Source organism: Myotis myotis, unplaced genomic scaffold (genome assembly GCF_014108235.1).
Source record: "Myotis myotis isolate mMyoMyo1 unplaced genomic scaffold, mMyoMyo1.p scaffold_m19_p_10, whole genome shotgun sequence".
Taxonomy (NCBI): Eukaryota; Metazoa; Chordata; class Mammalia; order Chiroptera; family Vespertilionidae; genus Myotis; species Myotis myotis.
The window spans coordinates 43793257-43820288 of record NW_023416314.1 but is presented as its reverse complement, the minus strand read 5'-3'; the positions used below and the strand labels follow the sequence as shown (position 1 = coordinate 43820288).

General features: G+C 49.9%; 1 protein-coding gene across 1 annotated transcript; it reads left to right on the top strand.

Moving 5' to 3' along the window:
• Positions 1-561: 561 nt before the first annotated feature.
• TRIM3 (tripartite motif containing 3) lies at positions 562-26827 on the top strand. The gene is made up of 12 exons (XM_036325241.1): positions 562-726; positions 8786-8951; positions 16761-16992; positions 17216-17367; positions 17588-17768; positions 18015-18747; positions 18875-18978; positions 24209-24376; positions 24560-24728; positions 24966-25036; positions 25988-26128; positions 26257-26827. The coding sequence occupies exons 2-12, from the start codon at positions 8821-8823 to the stop codon at positions 26407-26409; spliced, it is 2235 nt and encodes a 744-aa protein (XP_036181134.1). The 5' UTR covers positions 562-726; positions 8786-8820; the 3' UTR covers positions 26410-26827.
• The last annotated feature ends 205 nt before the right edge of the window (positions 26828-27032 follow it).

Here is a 27032-nt window from a genome sequence, read left to right as displayed (position 1 = left end):
AGGCGGCTAGAGCGGGATCAAGTCCCCCCACCTTCCTACCCCATTACCCCCTTCCCGAGCTCTGGGTCCTGCCCTGGCACCTTGGGGCCCTTCGCCGCCCGGAGATCCGTGTCGAGGTACACGATGATTCCTGTCTCCCACGATCAACGGGGACCACACTAGCATATTCCGTAGGGCCCCCCCAGAAAGCCGGGCAGGGAACCCCCGGGAGGCAGCGCGAACCGGCTCCCGGAGTCCGAAACCCCTGCTGTCCAGCTGGCCTTTTCCTGACCGAGCCTCCTCCGGCCTCCGAGACCCACCGTGCCGCCTGCCCTGGAGCCGCGGGGGGGCTGAGGCAGCGGGCGGGGACCTGGGGCCGCGGATCCGGGCCGCGGGATCCGGGATCCGGCTCTCGGGTGCCCCAGCCCGCGAGCCAGCAGTCCTCGCCCGAGGCTCCGAGCGGGGGCGGGCGGGCGGGGCGGGGAGGCGGGGCCTGCCCGGGGCGGGCCTTCAGTCCCGGGCCCGCCCCCTCCCCCGGCTGGTCCGCAGCCCCGCCCCGGCCCCTCCCTCCGGCCTGTGCGGCGGGGTCCGGCGGCGGCGCCGGCGCGAGGACCCGCGGAGGCGAGGGACGTGGGGCGGCGCCGCGGGCAGGGCCGGGCGGACGGGCGCGGGCAGCGGGGGCAGCGCCGCGGGCCCCTCGGAGCGGCCGCAGTCCGGGCCTCGGCCCTCGCATCCTGCTCGGCCGCGGTGAGTGTGGCGGGCGGTCCCCAGGGGTGCGTTTGTGTCCCTGTCTGCCCTGGTCCGGGGCCGGGGCCGCGCGGCCGTGGGTCCGTGGAGCGTCCGCGGGTGGGGGCACAGCTGCTCTCCGAAGCCGTGGCTGCCTCTGTGCACGTGAGGCGTGTCCGTGCCCGGGGGAGCAGCGGGGGCATTCTTCGGGCTGTGGCTCTCACGTGAGGTCCATGTCTGAGGGGGGCAGGCGCGGGTGGATGGGTGATGGGTCCTCGGAGGAGCGCGGGGTTTGGGAGCTTGTGTATGTTGGCGGAGGGAGTCGAGCGCTGCGGGCGGTGGCGGTGGCGGTGGCGGTGGAGGGGGGCGGGTGGGGTTGCAGAGTGGGACTCTGGAATCTTGTGGCCCAGCCTGTCTGAAGGGTTCCTTTCTCCCTGGTGCCAACACTTCTACCCCTGGCTCCCCCTGACCTCCCCCCAGCCCCCACCCCCACCCCCTTCATCCTCCGCAGGCACCAAAAGCCCCACCGGTCAGGATGGAGGACACTCTTTCCTCCCCTAGCACTGCTCCCTGCACAGGAAGCCCCATCCGGAGGCTGTTTCTTGTAGGAAAGGACCCCCCACCCCCACCCCTACTCCCTGGTTCCCTTGCAGCCTGTGCCCTGCCTGGAGGACCCCAGGCCCCTCCCTGGTCTGGCCTCCTCCCCTCTCCACTTGGCTACAGATCCTGGGCTGCAAACCTGCAGGGACAGATGGTTGCAGGTTGGAGGGGCAGGCTGCACCCCAGGGAGGTCATTCTGACGGAAGGCAGCCCTGGGCTTGTTCCTGGTGTGGGGGGCCTCTCAGGTGGACCGAGGATTGACCCCGGTAGGAAGATGAGGTCTGGGAAGTTGGAAGAGGTGCGGTCTTTTTCACAGGTCTGTCCCTGCCTGTCTGTCCAGCTCACCAGTGCCCATTCATCCCTTAAGCAGGGCTCTGATTTACTGCGGAATTGGAATCAGGGCTGACAGGTGCCCTGCCTCTCTTGTCTTGGATGCCTCCAGTGACAGAGCACTTACTACCTTATGCTGTGGGAAAGCTTCTTTATGTTGAGTGGAGGTCTTTTTCCTTGGAGCTTTGTTCACTTACCTTGTCATTACCTTTGCTTTTGCCTCTCTGTCTGGTGAGGGGAAACTGCAGTGATTTAAACATGGCTCGCCTGTCACCAGCATATACCGAGCACCCTCTCTGTGTCAGGTGCTGCCTCAGCCACTTAGGGGACAATGGCATTCTTGATGAGAGAAGAGCTTGAGCCAAGGCCCATAGTTGGGATTACAGCCTGTGTTCAGAAAGACAGAGCAAAACCATATGGCTAGGACAGGAGGGAGTGTCGTGGGTTCCCTAAACTCAGCAAACATTATTTGGGAAGGGAGGTGGGGGCAACTGCAGCCACCCTCTAGCACATCTAGCCTTACCATGGAAACGAGCAATCAGATCCTCAGGGTAGTACAAGACGGGGTTTAAGCATGGGCATATATGGCAATCTGTAGGGACTTTTGGCTGGAAAGAGAATCTTGGGAATCTCAGATTTGAGGAACAAAAGGACAGCCCCTCTCACACACACAGTTTACAAGTAAGGGGATGGAGTAGGAACTTGCCCAGTCTTACCTTGCATTTGTGACATTAGTGTCAGTCAAGACGAGCTTCTAGATCTCCTAACCTTTTTCTAACCTAGATACATTTTAGAGGCAGACTCAAGGATGGTCATAGCTTGTATCTGAAAGGTGAACGAACTGAGAGGACTCCCAGGGTTGGGGTGGTTAGATGGATGATGGTGCCCTTTTTTTTTTGAGATGAGAAATGCAGCAAGAAGAGTAGATTAAGGGAAAATGAATTCAGTTTTAGGTTAGTCTCTAATCATCGCCCATGTAGATGTGTCCAAGATACAGTTGGATATACAGGGCTGGGGCTCAAAAAAGTTTTCTGCACCGGAGATAAGGATATGGGACTTGTTAGTAAGTGGTTAGTAACTAAACCCTGGCAGATGATGAGATTTCCCTGGCAGAAGATGAGTGTGAGAGAAGGGCCCCAGAACAAAGCCCTGGGAACTAGACATTTAAGGAATGGGCAGTGATGGAGCAACCAAGGAGCAAGTGGAGAACTCAAATTGAGTGGTCATGAAAGCAGCTTCTACCCTTTTGAGTCTTGCTCTTTGGCCCATCTGGTCCATGTTTCTTAATTTTTCATGCTTCTGTTCCTTTGCTCAGCTTTCCCAATGTGTCTATCCTACTCCTGTTGGTCCCACAAGAACCAGGTCAGATATCCCTTCCTCTCGAGGCCTGTTCATTCTCCTCCACCACCTTCTGACTCAGAGACTTCCTTCTCTTTGCTGCCACAGCAGTTCGAATATATCAATACCAGGACACATCATTTTGTAGTTATGTATTTCCAAGTCTATTACTACACTTGTCTGAGAGCTTGGAAGGACAGGTAATATATCTCTTTAAGAAGCTTTGCATCTCCAGTTGCAAGTTGAAGGGCCTGGCCCAGAGTATGCCTGGAGAAGTTTGATTGGTAGGTTGATCAGCTGATCGAATAGTTCATTCACCTATTCAGTCTGGCAATGGTGGGGGAGATGGTTCTGTGAATTTCATCACTTTCCTTCCTTGCCAACCTTACTGAGAAGGATACTTTGAGGACTTGGCCTCCTCCTTTGCTTCATCTGTTCCAGGGGAACCTCAAAGACTATAATGTGCAGTCATTTGACATTTTGCTGAGGCCTCAAATAATCAAATACACCTGGAGGCTAGTGGACAGGAGTATCATTTTAGGAAGCAAGTGAGCCTAGATGACCTCTTCTTTTAAAAAAATATATTTTATTGATTTTTTACAGAGAGGAAGGAAGAGAGATACTCAGAAACATCGATGAGAGAGAAACATCGATCAGTTGCCTCCTGCACACCTCCTACTGGGGATGTGCCCGCAACCCAGGTACATGCCCTTGACTGGAATCAAACCTAGGACCTTTCAGTCTGCAGGCTGACGCTCTATCCACTGAGCCAAACCGGTTTCGGCCTAGATGCCCTCTTGCATCCACTTTTTAACAATGCCTTGGTTACCTATCTCCACTCACAGCTGTGTAAATCTGGGACTCTCCTGGGGTTGTAGGAGGAAGTCATGGGGGAAATTAGATGCTGTTTGAGAATTTGGAGAAACTGAAAAGCCTTGAAACACATCCTTTGCAGATGTCAAGGATCTAGTGGAGTCAGCAGCACTGGCTGTCTTCATTTGCTCACAGTCAACTTCCTCCTCAGCCCCTTGGATCTGGCTTCCTCTACTCCAGCCCTTGGAAACCACACTCTCTGAAGTTAATCACAGCTTCTCCTGGGCTTTAAATCATGGGACCTTTCTCCAGCATTTCACAATGAGCTTGTTTCCTTGTCCATGAAGCTTTATTCTCCCTGAGTCTTCACAGGCTCCCTCTTTTTTTTCTTCTTCTTCTCCTGCCTCTCTGGCCACATCTTTTTCATTTCTTGCAGGCTTTGCTTCCTGGGCCTATCCCTTAAATGTTGAGGTTCCTTGGGACACAGTCACAGGCTCTCCTTTCTCATCTCTGGGTGATGTCATCCATTTCCATGGCTCTAGGCACCATCCCAAATCTTTATCTCCAGGCAGACATCTTTCCTAGGCTCCAGCCTATCTTTCCAACTGCCAGCTGGACCTCTCCCATAGGCACCTCAGAGTCATTTTATTAAACACTGAACTTGCCACCCTCTCATCCAAACTGCTCTTCTTCTAGAGTTTCCAAGCAAGAAAACTAGGAATCATCTCTAATTCTTTCTTCTCCCACTACTCTTCACATCAAATCATCTAGCCATCAAGTTCTATTGATTCCTCCCTATGAAATCCCCTTCTTTCAACCTTCTCTCTGCTACTCCACTAGTCAATACCACCATCATCTCGCCTCTGGAATATCAGCAGTCTCTTAACTTTCCACTTGTGTCCCCTCTAAACTATTTTCCACACAGCAGTCAAAAATTTACTATTGTGGCTCTATCACTCTATACTTGAATCCCCTACCTCCCAAGAAATGTTTCCTTTGCTCTTTGGATAAAGCCTTAATCCCCAAGAAGGGAAGGGTAAAGCCTACACTCCTTAATAAGACCAGCAATGCATTGTGTGATCTAGTTCCTGCCTACCTCCCCATCTTGTTTCTTAACTGTCCTCCCCTGTCCGGTGTATGATTCAGTTTCCTGATGCAGAGGCACCATGCTCTCTGTAACTCTCACTCATCCTGGAAATCTCAGCTTGAATGACACTTCCTTCAGGAGAATTCCCTTGTCCTCCAACTTCCAGTATCCCTGTCCCTCACCCAAGTCTATGTTAGGTGACCTCTGTGCTCCTGGAGCAATCTGTACTTCCCCATCATAGCCCTCACCATATTGCACTGCAGTGATCTATTTATTAGATTGTGGAATCCAGGAAGGCTGAGCTGCGGCTATTCATCTTTGTATTCCCAGGCTTAGCAGAGTTATTGAATGAATGCTAAATGAGGAAATGAGATGCCTTTCGAACTGAGCCATACAACAGAGGTGGGATGAGCATACAGGATGGCAATAGGAAAGAGGGTGAAATCTCAGCTCGGAGTTCAAGGTCCTCCAGTGTCTGCTGTGATAAACAGTCCACTTAAACCATTGACTATAGGACCTTGGGGGCAGATCTGTAGGGCGCAGTGGGATGGGAGGGTGGAAGTAGAAATCTAGGAGAAGGGCATCGAGTGATCCAGGCAAGCTTGTGGCCTCAGAGGCTGCCTGTCAGGCAAGCCTGGGTGGGGAATTGAAGCAGGAAGGGGAAGGGAGGGAGGAGCTGTCAGACCTGGGATGTAGCCCAATCTCCGCCCCTTTGTAACAGCCTGGGAAAGACCCTTGGCTTGGAGAGGCGGAGCCTGACATCAGCTGCCCTGGCGTGGCCCAGTAAACCACTCCTACTCTTCCTCCCCTCCCTCCCCTTCACCAGACTGAAGCTTCAGCTTGGCTCTGGCCTCCTGTTTCTTAGACCAATCCTCAATCTGTCCTCCCTCCTGCTATGTTGTCCTTGTATTAAGTTTCCAGATTCAGAACATGTCACCTCTAGAGAGAACCTCAGAACCCCAGTGTCCACACCTGGAGAGAATCTCTCAGGCATGCCATTCCTAGCCTTCCCATGCCTACCCGCACTCAATCAGAAGGCACATACAGCCTAGCCTCTCTCTGGTCGCTCCTCAAGCCCACAGAAGTCTCTGGACTGGCCCCACTGCATGCATGTAAACATTCATTCATGTTATCTGTAGAGAGACCCCATGATGCAGGCACAGATAGTGTTGACTTGCTCCTAGTCACTGCCTGTTTTGAAGTACTCCAGCTATCTTTCGCATCTCTTCATGGCAAGATTTCTCTCATTAATTGTCTACATATGTGGTGTTAATTTCGCCACCTCCATTCATTCTTTAGTCACGCTAACATGGCTTCTACCCCTACCACTCCACCACAATCAAATCTGGTGGACACTTTTCAGTCTTCATCTTATCTCACCACTTCTTTCTTGAATCACTCTCTTCTCTTGATTCCCTTGGTCACACACTCCCCTGGTTTTCTTGCCTTTGCTCTGGGTTCTTCTTCACTCTCCACTCTCTCTCCCTAGGTGGTCTCATCCATTCTCATTGCTTGTTGCTTTAAGTCATGCCAGTGCTTCCAAACTAATAACCAGCACAGACTTCTCCCTTGAGCACCTGTATTCTATTCCTTACTTGACATCTCTACCTGGATATCACACAGGCGCCTCAAACTTAACATATCTAAAACAGAATGTCCAGGCCTAGCCAGGTTGGCTCAGTGGATAGAGCATCAGCCTGTGGACTGAAGGGTCCCAGGTTGGATTCCGGCCAAGGGCACATGCCTGGGTTGCAGGCTCGATCCCCAGTAGGGGGCGTGCAGGAGGCAGCCGATCAATGATTCTCATCATTGATGTTTCTATCTCTCTATCCTTCTCCCTTCCTCTCTGAAATCAATAAAAATATATTTCAAAAAGAATAAATAAATGAAACAGAATGTCCAAAATCACCTTCTCAGCTCTCACTGTCTCTGTACATGGCCCACCATCTGCTCAAGGGAGAAAACAGGGTGTGTGTGTGTGTCATTATTGACATTCCTTTCTCCTCACATCGAATCCATAATGATGTCCTTTTGATTCAACCTCAAGAGTATTTGCCAAATCAATCCACCTTCTTACCTATAGCTCTGCTAATAACCAACATCTTACAAGAACTGGGTAGTCTCCTAACTGGTCTCTCTTCTCCTACTTACTTCTCTTCAATCCTCATAGCTGCCAAAGTAGCTTTTTAATTTATTTCTATTTTTTGTGTGAATTGTATCATTTCTCACCCAATTTAGGAGAAAATCCAGATTCTTAACATCAAGGTCCTTCCTGATATCATTCCCAAGCTCACCTTCCCAAGCTCACCACTTGCCTTTTATTCACGTTGCTCTAACCGCGTGGTTCTTTCCATTTCTTAATGAACCCTCTAAGAACTTTCATCCATGCTGTTCCTTTAGCCTAGAATGACTTCCCTCTCTCACTCTCTGATGCTCCCACCCTCATCCCTACCATTTTCCTTCCATCCCTCAGAGCTCTGCTTAAAAGTCACCTGCTTGGAGAGGCCTTCCCTGATCACCGATTAAAAAAAAGTGTTCTTCATAGCATCCTTTTCTTCTTTATAGCACGCCCCTCTCCCAATTTGTAATTATTTGTTTATTTACTTTAAAAATACCTGTCACCACCTCTCTATCATAGGGATAGTGACTATATCTGATTTATCAGTCTGATTTGTTTATCTCTACAAAGTAGGCACTTAATAAATATTGGTTGAATTACTGAATCAATTCAATAAATACAGATTGATCCAGTGTTAGGCTCTGTGCTATATACCAGTATACAAGACCATTATAGTATAGCATAAGGGCTAAGATGGAGGAAATACAGGGTGCAGTGGGACACAAAGGTGGAGCACCTTACCCAGACTTCAGGAAATCAGGGAAGGCCTTCTGGAGGAAGTGACATTTACATAGCGACTGGAAAGACGATTGGGAGTCAGTCAGGCAAAGGGGAGCTTGGAAGAGGATCTTAGGTAGAGGGAATAGAATGTGTGACTGCCCAGTAGTAAAAGAGAAGAAGGAGTTTTCCAGGAACAGAAAGGACAGTGTTACTAATTGTAGAATCATAAGACATGAGGTGTGGGCAAAGCTAAGCCATGTTGGCAAATTTAAGTTTGGACTTTGTCCTCTGGACAATGGATAACTGTTGAAGGAAGTTAAACAGGAAGTTAGTGACAAGATGGAATCTGTGTTTTAGAAGCCTCATTCTGACTGCGAGGGGGATGGATGAGAAGCACAGTGAGGAGACAAGGCTACCAGTTAGAAGGCTGCTGCTGCATCTCAGGAGAGAATTGGTGGTGACCTGATGGGGCGGTAGCTGTGTGGTTGAAGAAAGGGGGATAAGATATTTAGGAAGCAGAATCCACAGACCTAGATACTGATTGGATGTGGAAAAGAATGCAGCCCTGTGCAGTTGTGCTGCGAGGAGGGTCAGAGGTAGGAGGGGCTGTAGATAGTCAGAGGAGACACACTCCATCAGGAAGGTCTCCTGGAGGAGGATTTGAGGGAGACAGAGGAGATAAAGGATGAGTGTCTCAGTGAGAGTGGGCATCCGTCTACCATGCACTTGACATGCACTCTTGCAAGTCTCAGAACAACCATTTGAAGTAGGGATTGTTATTTCCATAATTGCAAATTAGGAAATTGAGGCTCAGAGATGTTTTATGAATTATGCAAGGGCACATAGCTGGTAAGAGGTTGAGCTGGGTTTGACCCCAATTTAACCCTAAGTCTGTGCTTTTAACCATGGGTTTCTCAGCCCACCTACTTCACCTTGTGCCTCCAGATAACTGCCTGTCTTACCCCTGGCAGGGAAGAAATGGGGCTAATTCTCTGCAGGGCATTTGAGTGGTGAGGATCAGGTGCGGGAGAGAGTGCTGACTTCCCTGGTGCTGACCATTTCTCCATACACAGGCTGGTGTGAGTGGCAGGAGCCATCAGTGGGCACCATGGCGAAGAGGCAGGACAGCCCTGGCCCAGAGGTCCAGCCCATGGACAAGCAGTTCCTGGTGTGCAGCATCTGCCTGGATCGGTACCGGTGCCCCAAGGTTCTGCCTTGCCTGCATACCTTCTGTGAGAGGTGAGGGTGTGTGTGTCCTGGGAGGGAGGAAGGCCTTGCAGGGCTCCCTGAGAGGATAGGGGCATGTATAAACCTATAAGAGGTGAGGGAAACCTGTGTACCTATGCAGGGGAGCAGGTAAACTCCACCCTGTAGGAAATGAGGGTTTGATGCAAGAACCCATGAGAGGACCAGGAGCTCCTAACACTGGGCCACGATCCCTGCCCAGAATAGGGCCTTTTCTGCCCCCTTCCCAAGCCCGAATCAGCCTTCCACAGCATCAAAGAAATCAGATAGAGCTGGGACTCTCAACCAGCTCTGGCAGCAGAAGAGTTTATGACCAGTGGGAGGATATTTGAAGCTAGGCCTGTCCCTGTTGTCCTGGAGCACTGAGTGCAAGGCAACCCTTTCCAGCCTCTAGGCTTCTATCCGTTATTCATTCATTCATTCATTCAACAAATATTTATGTAACAAGCAACTACACGTGTATGCAGTGACAAAGGCAGATATCTCTTTGTTCTTAAAGAGCTTACAGTATAGCCTTGGCCAGGTAGCTCAGTTGGTTAGAGGATCGTCCCAGTATGCCAAGGTTGTGGGTTTGATCCCGGGTCAGGGCACATATAAGAATCAACCAATGAATGCATAAATAAGTGAAACAACAAATCGATGTTTTTCTCTCTCTCCCTTCCTTTCTCTCTAAAATCAATCAATAAATTAAAAAAAATTTTTTTAAAGAGCTCATACTATAGTGAAGGAGAAGATAGTCAAATAATCATACAGCCAGGCAACAGGTAAATGTAATATTGCACCCTGAATAAGTGCTGCAAATGAAGTGTAAGCTACGAGAGCTGAGCATATGGGATTTTAGAGTTTGGAGAATCAGGGAAGGCTTCCTCGAGGTGCAGTCTAGAGGCTCAGTAGGAGTTAGCTAATGAAGGGAGTGGGTAAGAGCATTGCAGGCAGAAGAAAGAACATAGGAAAAGGCCATGTGGCATGAGGGACTGTGTCAGGTCAGTGGGCCTAGCGGAGGCCCGGCCAGGCAGGAGCCGGGCTAGTGATAGAGAGTGGCATGTGATGAAGCTAGAGAGGAAGGTTGAGGCCAGACCACGTGGAACTTTGTGGACCTGTTAGAGAATGTTGCCCATGAAGCCTTTGCAGGGTTTTAAACATGGTCACATGTGTATTTGGACAATGTTCTCTCTCCGGCCCTCATCCCTAATTGCTCTGTCTTGAGTGGCCTGGTCTCTGGGTCTTCTCACCATTGTGTCTACCCACGCCTTCCCTCTGCCTCCTGCCTTCACTGAAACCTGGCTCAGCCCCAGGGACTCTGCTTCCCTTCTAGCCCTCCTCTTTCAGATTCCAGCTCTACTGCTCTCTTCCCTTTATCAGCTGCACACAGACTCCACCCTCCTGCCCTTTCCAAGTTCTTCCATCAATTTGAATGACTTTATTATCCATTTATGCCTCTTGGTTCTTGTCTATTTCTCCGGGATGTCCTCCACACCGCCTCAGTCATACTTTTTCCCAACAATGCGCTGCATCTTGCCATCACCCAGAATAATACCACTTCTTCTGTGGTCATACACTCCACTGACCCACTCCTACCCCCCTTACCCTCTTCCCACTATACCAGCTTTGACTGGTTATAGACGTCCAGCCCCTTTGACAGCTCCCTCTTTTCCCAGCCACCAGATCCATCCTGGCCTGCCTTTCTTTCCTACCCATCCTTCATCCTATGGCTGTCCATCTGACTGGCTGCCACAATCCACTCACATCTTTGTCCTTTTCTAAACCCATGTGTCAGAAGCTCATTGCTGGATCAGTAAGATGTCTCTGTACCTTCTCCTATGCCCAGATCACTGAACACTCCTGGAGAAAATCAGTGCCTGAGAAATTATAATAATAGCTGCTATGCATTGATTATTTACTATTTGCAAGGGACTGGCATGTATTGATTTACTTAATCTTTACAATAGATACTTTATTATCCCCATTTTGGAAAAGGAGAAACTAGGGTTTAGAGTCATTAAGTAATTAAGAAATGTTTCCACAGTTAGTAGTCAAGGTCTGAATCCAGGTTTGACTGCAGACCCTTCAGTTTTTTTTTTTTTTATTGATGTAAACTTGACATACAATATCCTATTAGTTTCAGGTATATATCACAGTGATTGAATATTTACATACATTACAAAATGATCTCTATAATAAATCTTGTTACTATCTGTCACCATACAAAGTTATTATAATATTATTGACTGTATTCTCTATGCTGTACTTTACATCCCCATGACTTATTTTACAACTGAAAGTTTGTACCTTAATCTCCTTCACCTATTTCATCCCCCTTCTTACCCTTTTACACTCTGGTAACTGCCAGTTTATTTTCTGTGTCTGTGAGTGTATTTCTGTTTTGTTTAGGTGTTTTAGATTCCACATGTAAGTGAAATTATATGGTATTTGTCTTTCTCTGCCTTATTTCACTTAGCATAATACCCTCGAAGTCCATCCATACTTTTGCAAATGTCAAGATTTAATTCTTTTAAAAAATGTATGTTTTTATTGATTTCAGAGAGAAGAAGGGAGAGGGAGAGAGAGATAGAAACATCAGTGATGAGAGAGAATCATTGATTGGCTGCCTCCTGCACATCCCTTACTGGGGATCGAACCTGCAACCTGGGCATGTGCCCTGACCAGGAATGGAACCATGACCTCCTGGGTAAGGTTGACACTCAACCACTGAGCCACACCAGCTGGGCAAGAGTTGTTTTTTTAAAAAATATATAAATGGATGTTGAATTTTGTCAGATGCTTTTTCTGCATCGTATCCTATATAATAAAAGGCTAATATGCAAATTGACCCTAACAGCAGAACAACCAGAACGACCGCTCGACCAGTCACTATGAGGCACACTGACCACCTCTTGGTCCCTTTCCCCCAGCCAGCAGACTCCCATCGCTTGATGGTGAACAGGGAGCCAGGGGTGGGTGGCGGCAAGGGGTGGGGCTGGCTGCGGGCAGCCAGGGAAGATGGCCCTGACCACAGGCCAGGCCTAGGGACTGTACCCGTGGACGAATTTCATAGTTGACATATGATTGTTATTGTTTGGTTAATGTGATGTATCACATTGATCCATTTGCTGATGTTGAGCCATCCTTGTATCCCTAGAATAAATCTACTCGATCATGATGTATGATCTTTTAATGTGTTTTTTAATTTGGTTTGCTAATATTTTGTTGAAAATTTTGCATCTACTAGTATATTCATCAGGGATATTGGCCTGTAATTTTCTTTTTTTGTGTGGCTTCTGTCTGGTTTTGTATCAGTGTATTGCTGGCTCGTAAAATGAGTTTGGAAGCTTTTCTTCCTCTTTTATTATTTTTGGAATAATTTGAGAAAGATAGATGTTAACTCTTCTTTAAATCTTTGGTAGAATGCACATGTGAAGCCATCTGGTTTTGGGCTTTTGTGTTGTGTTTTTTTTTGGGGGGGGTGTAAATTGCTAATTCAATATTATTACTTGTAATCGGTCTATTCAGATTTTATATTTCTTCATGATTTACCTTTGAAGGTTGTGTGTTTTTAGGAATTTATGTATTTTTCTAGGTTTTCCAATTTGTTGGAGTATAATTATTTATAGTATTCTGTAGAGCCTTCACTCTTATGTTCTAGTGGGAAATGAAAGACAATAAGCAAGCAAATAATCAAACAGGCGAGTCACAGCTTGTGCTAAGTGTTTTGCAGGAAATAAGCAGGGAATAAGTGGGGGTGGTTGGGCCAGGGGCTATTCTACATAGAGTCACCAGGAAAGGCTTCCTTGAGGAGGTGATATTTGACCTGACACCCGAGGATGAGAAAGAGGCAAGACATGTGCAGATTGTTCTAGGCAATGGGAAAATTTTTGCATTGTGCTATCCAACGCCTTAAGGAAGGAGTAAACTCGCATGTTCAGAGACCAGAAAAGAAGCCACTGTGGCTGAGTGAGGAGGAAAGTGAGATGAAATGCGGCACAAAGGAGTCAGGACAGTTATGGGGTAGCTTGGCAGTTTGAGGAAAGTGTTTGGACTTTATTGTAAATGCAGTGGAAAACCATTGGAGGATTTATTTTAGCAGTGAAATAATGTGACATAAATTAGATTTTTAAAAGCTCACTCTGGCTGCTCTGCTGAGAATGGATTATAGAGAAGTAAGAGTGGAAACAAGAATCCAGTTAGGAAGCTATTGTACGTCAGGTATGTGCAACTAAAGGAAGGAGGTCGTGATGAGTTCAAAGGTATTTTGTAGGAGAGACACCAGAATCCATGAGCTGGGAAGAGAACTACAGTGGAAGAGCAGAATGGTAGAAATGCATGTTGTAGAGTTGATGCAGTGATAAGTGATGGGATATGGGTGGTGGTGGGAGCATGGGAGTGGACAGCTGAGGTGAAGTGGAAGGAAAATCACTGGGGTGAGAAGATCAAGGAACTAAGAAATCTTGATAGTGGATGGATCACCTGGTGGATGTCAGAGTCACTGGAACTAATGGGAGGAGTGTGTGTGTATGGGGATGGGGGCGTTGGTGGTATGGGTCAGGGGTTAACAGAGGAAGAGAGTAAGCCAGACCGAAGGGTTTAGTGACTGGGGGAGCAACTATTAAGTTAGCAGAGACAATAAAAAGGAGGGGTGGTGTAGACAGAAGGCTTGAGCTTTCAAGGAGCTAAAGAATAGTTTAGAAATGTTTCAGCTGGGGGTGGGGAGGACTCAACCCCACCTCTGGCCCCAAGGAATGTGGAGTATGAGACAAAAAACTCTCTACTTGAGAGGACTGCAGGGGAAACTAGGTCACAAATAAGTTAATATTTGTGAAGCACTTAGAATCGTGCCTGGCACATACTGTTTGTTAAATAAATAAAATTAATTAGTTCAGATCTAGAGGAATAGAAAACGTTAACAGAAGAGACTGAAGATACAGGAAAGTTTACAGCATGCAGATATTCCCTCCACAGATTTGTGGTCTGGTCAGTCTGTAAGCTTCCTCTCCTCCACCCTTCAGTGACTAATCCCAGCCTTCCTGTTCTCCTGAATCCTCTCCCTCCTTCACACTCAGCAGCTGATCTTGCCTGAGGCAAGTTAGGAGCAGTCTCCCTAACTTTGTTCCTGTGCTCAAGTACATTCACCTTTCTCTTCCCTCCTCCAGTCAGAGGAGATGGTTCATTCCTCTTCTTCAGACCAACTTGAGCCATTCCCCCATCCCTAGACTTTGTCCCACGTCTTCTAGTCTCTTCCATCTCTCCTTTTTGACTGGCTCCTCCATTTATAAACATGCTCAAGGCTCCCATCACAAACAGATAAGAACTGTTCTCGCCTCTGTCCCTGATAGCTGCCATTCAATCCTTCAAGCCCCTTCTTCCTCAAACCTCCCCCTGTTCACTCTTCAACTGGCAACAGTAAGTTTTTGCTTCCCCTACCACTCTGATGTCTCTGTTTTACTTACAGACAAAAGTACTCTCACATTTGCCAAATTTGATGGGCATTTCTCGGTCCTTAATGTTCCCTGACTCCTCAGCTACTTTGGACACTGATGACTACTCCTTCCCTCCTGGAATTGTGCTGCGCACTTTGCTGCTCTGTCACTGGTTCTACCCATGGTTCTTTGTGCCCCTCGTTCAGTATTTGCTGGGTGCTCTGCCCTGCTCTTATCACTGCCAACCCCTTCTTGGCTGATTGTATCCCCTCCCAGGGCTACAGAGGCCATGTAAATGTTGAGGGCACCCTCATCTATATCTCTAACCTGTCTTCTCCCCAGCTCTCTACAGGTTCCCTCTACTTGTATGTCCACTGTTACAGTAAGCTCAGCCAGGTCAAGCTGAACTTTCTTAGAAACCACTCCTCTTCCTGTGAATGCCACCACAATCCACTCAGTGCTTTAGGCTAGAAATCTGGGAGTCAACCAAGACTCATCTCTCACCCCCCTTTCTAATCAGGCAATACCCCCTACTAGCTACACTTCTTAAATACTTCTCAAATTTATTCCACCTTAGTCTACATTGCTACTGCCTAAATCCAGGTCTTCTCATCTCTTGCCTAAACCAGTGGTCAGCAAACCGCGGCTCGCGAGCCACATGCGGCTCTTTGGCCCCTTGAGTATGGCTCTTCCACAAAATAGCACGTACAGTGTGATTGAAACTTCGTGGCCCATGCGCAGAAGTCGGTTTTTGGCCTGGGCGAGTCTGTTTTGAAGAAGTGGCGTTAGAAGTGGGGGTATGTTCGCTGAGGTTGACCCCTCAGATTGAGGACATTTTTAGCAAAGGCCAGCTTAGGAGTACCCTAATTAAGTTAATAACAATGTACCTACCTATATAGTTTAAGTTTAAAAAATTTGGCTCTCAAAAGAAATTTCAGTCGTTGTACTGTTGATATTTGGCTCTGTTGACTAATGAGTTTGCCGACCACTGGCCTAAACGATTGCAAGAGTGTCTTTGCCTTGTATTTGGATCCAGGCTCCAGTGTTCACTAGCTTTGTTACCTTGGACTACTTACCCGTTCAGAGTCTACACTCATAAACAAAATGTAAAGCACAGCGCCTGGCACATGGTGCTTAATAAATGGTAATTGGATGATGATGATGATGATGTTAAAACCACTTGTCTGCTGTCTCATCACATTCTCTTTCGCCCTCTGCCAAGAAGGGGAGCTTGATAAAATGGAAACCTGGCTGTCCCATGCTCTAGTGGCTCCCTTTGGCCATTGCAATGACTTCTAAGCTCCTTGGTGTGGCCCATAAGGCCCTCCATAAACTGGCCCCTGTCTCTCTCCAGACTCCTGTTACCATTCCTTGTCTTGGATTTGGTCTCCAGCCATATCACGCTGTTTATAATTCCCTACCCACACTATGCTGTTTCTGGATGCCTTCTGTGTCTGGAACACCCTTCCTCCTCCTCCTGCACCTTCCTTTGGTCAGGCTAACATTACTTACCCATGAAGACTGAGCTTATATCACCTCTTTGGAAGCCTTTCCTGGCTACCCTCTCCACCTACCGTGGGCCAGGTGCCCCTCAGTGCATTTCCTTATCAGTGCATCTACTGAATTCCTTTTATTAATGATAAATAGTAGCCTCCAATATATAGCGCTGTCTGTGAGTGAGGCAAATGCTCGGAGCCTATAATATTTAATGCTTTCTGTGAGTTAGGCATAGAAGCCCTTTACATTTAATCCTCCACACCTTGGGAAACCTGTACTGTCTCCATCTTACAAAAGAAGAATCCCTGGCTCATCAAAGTTAAGTAACTTGTCATGGGTCACAGTTTAATAGATGACTGACCTGGGAATTGAACCCGGGCAGCCTCGCTCCAGGGTCCACACCCTTAATCATTACACTGTTTACTTCTATAGACTCTCTATTTCAGTACTTCTAGAAACACTCCTCGGTAGGCTGGAAGTATTTTAGAGGTATGCACTATGCTTTATCTTTATATCCCCAGAGCTTGGCACAAATTTGACAAGAGTAGGCAGTCAGTAAATGTTTAATTAGTTAAAGTAAGGGCTAGTTGCATATTTTTCTATGAGAAGGGTTTGTAAGCACCTGTGAAAGGTGAACCTGTGTTTGTGCACACGGTGAGGAATGCGGATATGTCAGCTCTTCTGAGAGGTCAGGGATGTGTTTCTACTCAGTCGTGAGAGATGAGATGAGGCCTTTTATACCTGCTGGCAGGACAAGATGTGTGTGCCAACCAGAGAGGTTTCCAAAGGAAGTGTAATGGCACCCCTATGAGGAGAGGAATCAGCACCCAGGGAAAATGTGAGGAGGGGGTGTACTGACGCTGCCCCACCCCCTCTTTCCCTCTCTGGCCAGATGCCTCCAGAACTATATCCCTGCCCAGAGCCTGACGCTGTCCTGTCCAGTATGTCGACAGACATCCATCCTCCCTGAGCAGGGCGTCTCTGCACTGCAGAATAACTTCTTCATCAGCAGCCTCATGGAGGCCATGCAGCAGGCACCTGATGGGGCCCACGACCCGGAGGACCCCCACCCCCTCAGTGCAGTGGCTGGCCGCCCCCTCTCCTGCCCCAACCATGAAGGCAAGGTGGGCCCAAGCAGGCCCAGTGAGGCCAGGACTTGGGGTGGAGGAGAGGGAGAGGTTGGGGGAGGGGGCCGAGTGGCTATGGGTGAGAGGTGTTTCTGGGAATAAGTGGCCCAGGTAGGGGGCACACCTGGAAGGTGAGGGCCCAGGAGGGCAGGTGGGGGAGGGGCGGGGCAAAGAAGTTTGGTGTGTAGCCATTGCCTAACTGGAGTCTTTATGCTGCCAGACGATGGAGTTCTACTGTGAGGCCTGTGAGACGGCCATGTGCGGAGAGTGCCGCGCAGGAGAGCACCGGGAGCATGGCACGGTGCTGCTGCGGGACGTGGTGGAGCAGCACAAGGCCGCCCTGCAGCGCCAGCTGGAGGCAGTGCGGGGCCGGTAGGCGCTGGTGGGGACCTGGGCTGGTGGGGCCATCAGAGATGGTGTTTCAACGGGGGCAGAGGAGGGACCCAGGGCAGGCAGGGTACAGATAAAACTCTGTGAGAGAGCAGGGAGGCCTCAGGTAGGCGGTCTCCTGGACAGCAGCAGTAGGGAGAAGGGATGGTTTGGTAAGGACGCCGCCTCAAGCCACTAGGGTATGAGTTATTTCCCTCCCCAGGCTGCCACAGCTGTCCGCAGCGATCGCCTTAGTGGGGGGCATCAGCCAGCAGCTGCAGGAGCGCAAGGCAGAGGCCCTGGCCCAGATCAGCGCAGCCTTCGAGGACTTGGAGCAAGCGCTGCAGCAGCGCAAGCAGGCGCTGGTCAACGACCTGGAGGCCATTTGTGGGGCGAAGCAGAAGGTGCATTTGTTCACCCTTCCCTGCCTTTTCGCCCCGTGTATCCCTGCTTCCCACACTTGCACACCCCTTTCCATAGTCAACACTTTCTGCCTCCTGACATGGCCCCACAGGTGCTGTGGGCATCTGTGTCCTTGTCCACACTCCCTCGCTTGTATTCCTTTCATGCCATAGTACTGCAAGTTCACCAGAAATCACAGAGACCCACCTCTGCGCCAGAGTTCTCACCCCCACCCCCCACCCCCTCAGGTGCTGCAGACCCAGCTAGACACGCTGCGCCAGGGTCAGGAACACATTGGCAGCAGCTGCAGCTTCGCAGAGCAGGCCCTGCGCCTGGGCTCAGCCCCGGAGGTGTTGCTGGTCCGCAAGCACATGCGCGAGCGCCTGGCGGCCTTGGCGGCGCAGGCCTTCCCAGAGTGGCCGCACGAGAACGCGCAGCTGGAACTGGTCCTGGAGGTCGACGGGCTGCGGCGATCGGTGCTCAATCTGGGTGCACTGCTCACAACGAGTGCCACTGCACACGAGACGGTGGCCACGGGCGAAGGCCTGCGCCAGGCGCTGGTGGGCCAGACCGCCTCCTTCACGGTCACTACCAAAGACAAAGATGGGCGGCTGGTGCGCACTGGCAGCGCCGAGCTGCGGGCGGAGCTCACTGCCCCTGACGGCACGCGCCTGCCGGTGCCAGTGGTGGACCACAAGAACGGCACGTATGAGCTGGTCTACACGGCGCGCTCCGAGGGCGAGCTGCTCCTCTCCGTGCTGCTCTATGGCCAGCCGGTGCGCGGTAGCCCCTTCCGCGTGCGAGCCCTGCGACCTGGGGACCTACCACCTTCCTCGGACGACGTCAAGCGCCGCGTTAAGTCCCCTGGCGGCCCGGGCAGCCATGTGCGCCAGAAGGCGGTGCGGAGGCCCAACTCCATGTACAGCACCAGCGGCAAACGGAAGGACAACCCCATTGAGGATGAGCTCGTGTTCCGTGTCGGTACAGACGGCTGGGGGCGGAGCCAGGCAGGGGCGGGCTCAGGCAGGAGGCGGGGCGGAGAGGGCAGGGAGTTTCAAAATGACCTGCGAGTGAATTCTTTTGTTTTCCCCCCATTCCCTTCCCACAGGCAGTCGTGGAAGGGAGAAAGGCGAATTTACCAATCTACAGGGTGTGTCCGCAGCTAGCAGTGGCCGCATAGTGGTAGCAGACAGCAACAACCAATGTATTCAGGTGAGCGCTTGTCCAGCTCCCACACCACCAAAATACAGGTCCTCCAGCTACAGCCTCCTGAAAACAAACAAACAAACAATAAACTGTATATAATATAGGTCTCCTCCTGAAAGATGTACAATAATCGAAGCCTTACTTTAAAAAAAAAAAGCTTTTTATTTTTCCAGCCCTACACATAATACCATTTCTTAAAGAGCAGTAAGTCATAGCACCGCCCTTCACCCACCCACTTGTAACCTCACCCCTACTAGCCACAAGGGTAACCATGTTCACAGGTAGGCCCCAGGGTTCACTGTGCTGGCAGTTTATACCTCCCAGGCCATGGCACAGCCCAGACCAGCTCCTGGACCTCAAAGCCAGGCTCATTCTCCCTTCCCCTCTGTCTCCTCTTTTTTTTTTTTTTTTTTTAAGTTTTTTTAAAAAAATATATTTTATTGATTTTTTACAGAGAGGAAGGGAGAGGGATAGAGAGTTAGAAACATCAATGAGAGAGAAGCATCGATCAGCTGCCTCCTGCACACTCCCTACTGGGGATGTGCCCACAACCAAAGTACATGCCTTTGACCGGAATCGAACCTGGGACCCTTGAGTCTGCAGGTCGACGCTCTATCCACTGAGCCAAACCGGTTAGGGCCCCTCTATCTCCTCTTGAGCCTCCACCTGGCTAGCTAACTTTCTTCCCTTTTCACCACCATATGGTCAGGATGCTGACTCTGCCCTTCCCTGCTATGTCCCAACATACCTTCCTGGCTCCAGAATGTATCTTGTCTGCACCAGTCTCTGCAAACATCCGGTGAACTAGACAGTCAAATGGGGTTAACTTGTGAAAAGAGGTGTTTTCAGTGGCTAGACTACAGTGCACGCTCACAGGTGGTCCTGCCCTTGGCCCTCCCAGCCCCTCACATACCGATTAAGGCATCCGCCACACAAATAGACATGGCCTCTGCTGCACTTCAGGCTCTTTAAAGCCAGAAAATGTGGTTTTCTCTTTTTATTCCTTGTAGTAAACCCAGCGCCCAGTGTGGTAGACGCAGCGGAGCAGTTAAAAGCCCAGGCTCTGAAACCTGACACCTGGGCTTGAATCCTAGCTCTGCCACTTACTGACAAGTCATGTGACCTCTCTCAGCTTCAGTTAACTCATGTGTAAAATTGGGAAAAGAATACCTCAGAGGGTCGCTGGAAGCATTAAATGGCATAATGTACTATGCCTGACACCTAGTGAACCTTCTAATGTTAGTTAAAAATATTACTGTCCAGGTGGCAGCTGTCAACAAAAGCCAGGAGGTGGGGAGTGCTGGAGGGGGTTGTACAGGGAACTGGAAGGATTCCCAAAGGAGCTGGAGGTAGATTACGATTAGGAGCCAAATAGCTGAGATCACATTGAGTTTATGCTGTATGGGATTGTTTGTGACTACCCTGAGCTTCAGTTCATGGAAACACTTTATCAGGGAGCAAAACTGTCCCCTGAAGATCCTTACTTCGCAACACGTATAAATTTACACTTCTTCCTGACCCAGCCTGAGTACCCCATCATAGGTCCAGCTCTGCCAAAAGCCTGTCGCTTCAATGTCAGATCCCACCTGGCTCCTGCGTGCCACCTACCAGGCTGCAAATGCCACGAGCTCTTCCATGACCATATTCCCCATCCTGTATTTCCAGCCAGCCTTTATTCCCACCCTATTCCTAGGAGCGAAGGAGTGGAGAGCCCAGTTCAGCACAGGGAGGTATTTGGACGCAGCCTGGATAGCGAAGAGGAGATGGGAATGGGGGTGGTGCTGAGGCCCTACTCAGTCACTTCCTCTACCCTCTAACTCTTTTCCTGCTCCTTATGCCAGGGGTGCTTTCTGGCACAAATGCTGAGATTTGGGAAACCTTCCCTACTGTGCTTGCACACGAGCTCTCACATGCCGAGTGGTGTGCCTCTTTGTCTCTTTGGTGAGGAGCTGTGCTTGTCCACTGTTTCAGGGTCGGGGGAACTGAGAGGTAGGGCCTGATGTAGCCCCCCTCCCTTCCAAACACTTAATAGTCCTATAGCAGTCTCCCTTGCTTCCACTCTCACCTGCACTCCATCTACCCAGTTGCTAGGAACCTGACTTGGATTCGAAAGCGGAGTTTCTGCTTCTCTTACTCTGGGGGCCTCAGGCCTGGTAGGGGCTGGGCTCCCACATGGACTGTGACCTGCACCCCTCAGTTCATGAGAATTGGGCTCCACGTGAACTTTTCCTCCTTTGGACCCATTTATGGTGGAGGCTGAGTGAAGAATTCAATTTGCATATTTGGTTTGACAATTTGAGTAACTGTCTTAATCCAGAAATTTTATCAGCTCATTTCCTTCAGGCAGAATATTAATCACATTCTCCTCTGAGCTCCTCAACCTTTTGCTATAAATACTTTCAGACTTTACCAGAATCACCGGCTTGTTTAATTTTGTTTCAGTCTCTCTTCCCTACTAGGCTCAGGTCCCGAAGTTACTTAGTGCTACTGTGATACAGCAGAGAGAAGTTAAAGACCAAACTAGGGCACCAGCAGATTCCAGAGATGTTAAGGAAGCAAATACGGCAGGTTTTGATGAGCCATCAGATGTCAAGGGAGAGGGAGGGCTCAGGAATGGCAGGACTTGGTGCACTGGGTAGGTGGTGTTGTAATTCAGGAACAGGTCTAGATATAAGTTGATGAATTCCCTTTTGCATGTGTTGAGTTTGAGTGTGTCATTCAAGTGGAGATGTCTAGCTGTGATCTGAGATTGAGCTGAGGAATTCATTCATTTGTTGAATGTCTGTTATGTGCCAGTTGCTTTACCTACAAATGCAGCAGCAAAGAACAGACACAGTTCCTGTCCCACCTGCAACTTTCTTAGAAGGGGACAAAGATATTTAGTTATGGAAGTGATGGTTGTTATGACAAGAACTATAAAGCATACATCACAGAGACCTAACTGTATGTGTATACACTGATTCAGGGGATGGAGTTGGTCATTAAAGGCTTCTCTCAAGAAGTGACCTGGAAATTCTGAGAATTGAAAGATGAATAGGAGTTGGCCAGATATAAGGGGTGGGATAGGATAGGACAGGATGAGGAAGACATCTCCCACACCCCACAAGCCTCTGAGTTTTGAGCTGGAAACCAAGCTACTCAGACTGGAGAAGGTACATGCATAATATCACTGCTGATCTGGGGGAACCTTTTAGTCTCTCTCACATCAACTCTCCAATCTGTGGTCCTTCCCTTCTCATGCTAGCAATGCTGTCCCACCGCAGGGAACTAGAGCAGAAGGGGTGAGGGCATAGTAGAAGGTCTACATCAGGAGGGAGTGATGTCTTTTGGTGGGACCAGTTCAAACAGCTCTGCAGGCCTGAGAGATGGGGATGGGGATGGGAGTGGGGGTGGGGGTGGGGGTGAGGGTGGGGTGGGGACAGGGGCCCAGTTCACTAAGGAGGGAGCAGGTCTGGATAAACTAAGGCCAAGGCCCAGAACTTGAGTTAGCCAAGGCTGCTCCTGGCTCTGATTCCTCTTATGTCCCCAGAGCCTGTAACAAAGCAGTGTGTGGGACTTCTGCAGTAAGTGGTGAGTAATGTCTTGGCTGCAAAGGAGAAGCAGGAAGGCTTAGCTGTAGAGGAAGGGAGCATTAAAGGAGGTGCTTTTAGGATTGAGAACCCTGAGTATGTTGGATGGCTAAGGTCAAGGAGATAGAAGAGTGAGAAAGGTTGAAAGGTTCACTCTGTCCAGGAGGAATGTTGCCTGGTCAGCCCCATATCCTGGAAGGGCTAATCCTGGTCCATTTCCCTCACCTCCCTCCCTTCCTTGTCTACTGCCAAGTTTGTTGAATCTACCTACTATATGTCTCTTGAGTCCATTTGCTGCCCTCTAGCAGTGCCCTGGTCCAAGTCGTCATCATTTCACATGGACCACTGTAGCAGCCTCTGACTGCGTGGCCAACATCCAGTCTTGACTCCTCCCTGCAACCAGAGTGCTATTTCTTACAAACTCCAGGGTGTTTTTTGCAAACACTACCAAACACTTCCCTAATTCCAGTGGACATCGACCATGTTTTCTTTGAATTTAACTCAATTCTGACACTATGTACCAGCAGATAGTATCACATCCCAGAGGTTAAGGGCTCAGTCCCATAAGACTGCACCCACCCAGATACCAGTTGCAAGTCAGGTTGTCACCTGTGCATTAACTGACCTGCTATAAATTGGAAGTTTCCACAACCCCCTCTTTGGGTTCGATTAATTAGATAGAGAGGCTCACAGAACTCAGAGAAACATTTGCTTGGGTTTACCAATTTACTATAAAGGGTCTGATCAAGGACACAGATGAGCAGCTAGATGAAGAAGTACAGAGGGCAAGGTCCAGAAGAGTCCCTAGTGCAGGAACTTCTGTCTCTGTGGAACGGGGGTGCCCCATCCTCTCAGTACCAACCCAGAAGCTCATCAAATCTTGTTCAGGAGTTTTCATAGAGTTTAATTTGTGCACACACACATGCACAACCCTTCCCAGAGGGTGGATAGGGCTGTAAATTCCAATCCTTTACTCATTTGGTCTTTCTAATGACCAGCTTCATCCTGAGGCTATCTGGGGTCCCCACCCTAAGTCACTCCAGTTGCCTAAGCTCAAAAGGGGCCCCTTATGAATGACAAAAGACAATCCTATCACTCAGGAAATTCCCAGCCTCTGACTGCGTGGCCAGCATCCAGTCTTGACTCTGTGACAGGCACTGGGGAGAAAGACCACATAAATGTCTTATACCACAAAAGCAAATCTCATCTTGTCACTCCCTGCCCACATATTTTCAGTGAATCCCCATTACATCCAGGATAAAACCTGACCCGTGTTGTACACGGATGAGCAGGGCCCATGCTGGACTCTGTGCCGTTTATACACTGTCCACTCTGCTTAAATGCCTTGCCTCCTGCTGCTTCACTGGCCAACTTCGGTTCATCTGTCAGCATCCTTTTAGACTTAGCTCAGATTTCCTCTTCTGGAACCCTTCCTGATCACTCCCCCTCAACCCTTTCATATTCCTACAGTCCCATTCCCACCTCTGCTGCACGTCTGCTAGGTCTGCGGCCATGTCTGATTCTTCTCTGTGCCCTGTCATGGTGTCATCAGTCCTTGCGGAATGACTGAATGAATGGGGGTCTCCTCCCTCAGGATCCTGCTCCCTTCCCTTTGTGCCCACAGTCTCTCCCCTCCTTCCCCTCCCTCCCTTGATCCTGTGCTCCAGGTTTTCTCCAATGAAGGCCAGTTCAAGTTCCGCTTTGGGGTCCGAGGGCGCTCGCCTGGACAGCTGCAACGACCCACAGGTGTGGCAGTGGACACCAATGGAGACATTATCGTTGCAGACTATGACAACCGTTGGGTCAGCATCTTCTCCCCTGAGGGCAAGTTCAAGGTGAGAAATTTACTGTCACTACACTTTGCACCCCTGGTCATCAGCTGAAGTGACCATTCTAGTGTCCCCTGGTGGTTGGGCCTGGATTGGCCCATCCCCAGCCCAAGATTCTGCTTTGGTGCCAGGCTGGGACTGTTCTCCCCACCAGGCAGGATAAAGACCCTAATGCTCATCTCCTTCCAGACCAAGATTGGAGCTGGCCGCCTCATGGGCCCCAAGGGGGTGGCTGTAGACCGTAACGGACATATCATTGTAGTCGACAACAAGTCTTGCTGTGTCTTCACCTTCCAACCCAATGGAAAGCTGGTTGGCCGCTTTGGGGGCCGTGGAGCCACTGACCGTCACTTCGCAGGTATGAGGAGATAAGACAGACATCTATTCTGATTCCCCAGAGAACCCCGGGGGACCCCAACTCTAAGACCCCTCCTCCTGTGTCTTGGCTCTAGAGAACCCCATTCCGTCACTGGGCCTTAGCACCATCATCCCAGAGACCCCACCCCTCTCTGAACACCCCAGCTTTATCATCACAGGTATTCATCTCCACCCCAGTATCCCAGCTGCTGCCCTAGAGACCACTTTATATTTTCAGGGCCCCATTTTGTGGCTGTGAACAACAAGAATGAGATTGTAGTGACGGATTTCCATAACCATTCAGTAAAGGTCAGTGTCTTCCCTTGCCTCCCCCTTCCCCCCGATCATTCATTGGCACTGTAAACATTTATGGTGTGGCTACTTTGACCCAGGCACTATGTCAGAAGTGATGGGGATACAGTCATGACTCAAGCAAATACTTCCCCTGTCTTCTTAGTTATAGTCTAGTAGAGAAGAGAAGAGTTAACTGGCATGTTACAATTTGATGTGATACGTTCAGTGATAAGGAAGTGTAGGGAAATGTGAGGGCATAGCAGGAGCATTTGGCTCAGGTGAGAGAGAATTACCTAAAGCACCAGTGGGAAATAACCAGAAGGAAGAGAAGGAGAAGAGGATTTGAGGCAAAGGGGACTAGAGGAGCCGAGAACTGGAGGTGGGAACGCTATGGTGTGTTCAAGAAACCACCAGTAGTTCAGACTGGGTTTGCAGAGATGAGTCTTGTGTGGCCTTTAAGGAGCTTGATCTCTTTCTAAGAGTTCTGGGGAGTCACTGAAGGATTGCAGACAGGTGGGGTGATACAGTCCCGTGTGTCTTAGATCACTGGCTGGGGCAAGACTAGAGGCAGGAAGATCTATCTTTGCAATAATCCAGATAAGGACCACTGCTGTGGCAATATATGTATATAGGATATAGACTTGGGGTAGAATCAATGATTGTGTCAATCCACTGGCTGTTGAGCAGAGGAGACGATGCAATCGACAATGACTCATGGCCAATTGGGTATTGCCAGTTACTGAAGGAGAAGTCAGAACTGCTTGCCTGGGGAAATGGACTGTTAGATTTGATATGTCTGAGGGACATCAGCTGGAGATGTCCAATAGCAGTGGGGTGCATGGATGGGAAGCCTGGAAAGAACTGAGCTGTAGCTGCAGACCTGAGGGTCCTCAGCCCTGGGGCTTCCCACCCCCCGCCCTCCTCCAAGGCCCTGCCCTCTGTCTGAGGCAGCCTTTGCCCTGCCAGGTATACAGTGCTGATGGAGAGTTCCTCTTCAAGTTCGGCTCCCATGGTGAGGGCAACGGGCAGTTCAACGCTCCCACGGGAGTAGCTGTGGACTCCAATGGGAACATCATCGTGGCTGACTGGGGCAACAGCCGCATCCAGGTGAGTAAGGCCCAGGGATGGCATGAAGGTGAGGTTTCCTGCTGTTCCCCATGCACACATCCCCTCCCCCCAGTATGCATCTCACCAGCCTGATCTCAGTTCTCCCTCATTCTCCACCCATCCCCCAGGTATTCGACAGCTCTGGCTCCTTCCTGTCCTACATCAACACGGCTGCAGAGCCACTGTACGGCCCACAGGGCCTGGCACTGACCTCGGATGGCCACGTGGTGGTGGCCGATGCCGGCAACCACTGCTTCAAGGCCTATCGCTACCTCCAGTAGCTGCACAGGGGCCCTGCCTGGCTCATGGAGGGACGGACATAGGGGTGATTGGACAGGAGTGTCTGGCCCGCAGCTGGGCCAGACCTGGCAGCACTGAATGTGGGCTGTGGGCGTGGGTGCGCCCGGTGCCCTCCCTCTCCCCGTCTCCCACCCCCACGGTTGCACTTTATTTATTCGGTTCTTGCTTTGGTGACTGGATGGGCCTGGACTGTGGTTCCAAGGACATGTGCAGAGCTTCACCCTCCCCCCTTTACACACCTCCCCCGTCCCCTCAGTCTGCTCCCAACCCCAGCCTGGGGCCAGAACAGCCTCTTACTCCAGGGCAGAAGTCCCTCTGGTTGTCTCCCTACCACCCATACACACTGACAGAGACAGCAATACCCCACCCCCATATTAAATAAATGTGTTTGCCACCTGCTTTTGTTGCTTTCTTGTGGAGTGGGGCTGTGAGGGGATGGGATGGTGGGACTGGCTCTGGACTAAAAAGTAGGCAAGCAGGCAGGCATGGCACCCAGATTCCTAAATGGGTCCTGATGTTTTGAAGCTTCAGGAGGGGAGAGCAAGGGAGGGTGAACCCCTGGATTTTGAGCCACTTGCCAAATCCCCACCCCAGGCCCTGCATC

Excerpts from the sequence above, each read along its gene's own strand:
- TRIM3 (XM_036325241.1), top strand. The coding sequence starts at position 8,821 with ATGGCGAAGAGGCAGGACAGCCCTGGCCCAGAGGTCCAGCCCATGGAC. Across the intron at positions 8,952-16,760 it reads CTGCATACCTTCTGTGAGAG|ATGCCTCCAGAACTATATCC; the intron begins GTGAGGGTGTGT and ends CTCTCTGGCCAG. Across the intron at positions 18,979-24,208 it reads GCAACAACCAATGTATTCAG|GTTTTCTCCAATGAAGGCCA; the intron begins GTGAGCGCTTGT and ends CCTGTGCTCCAG.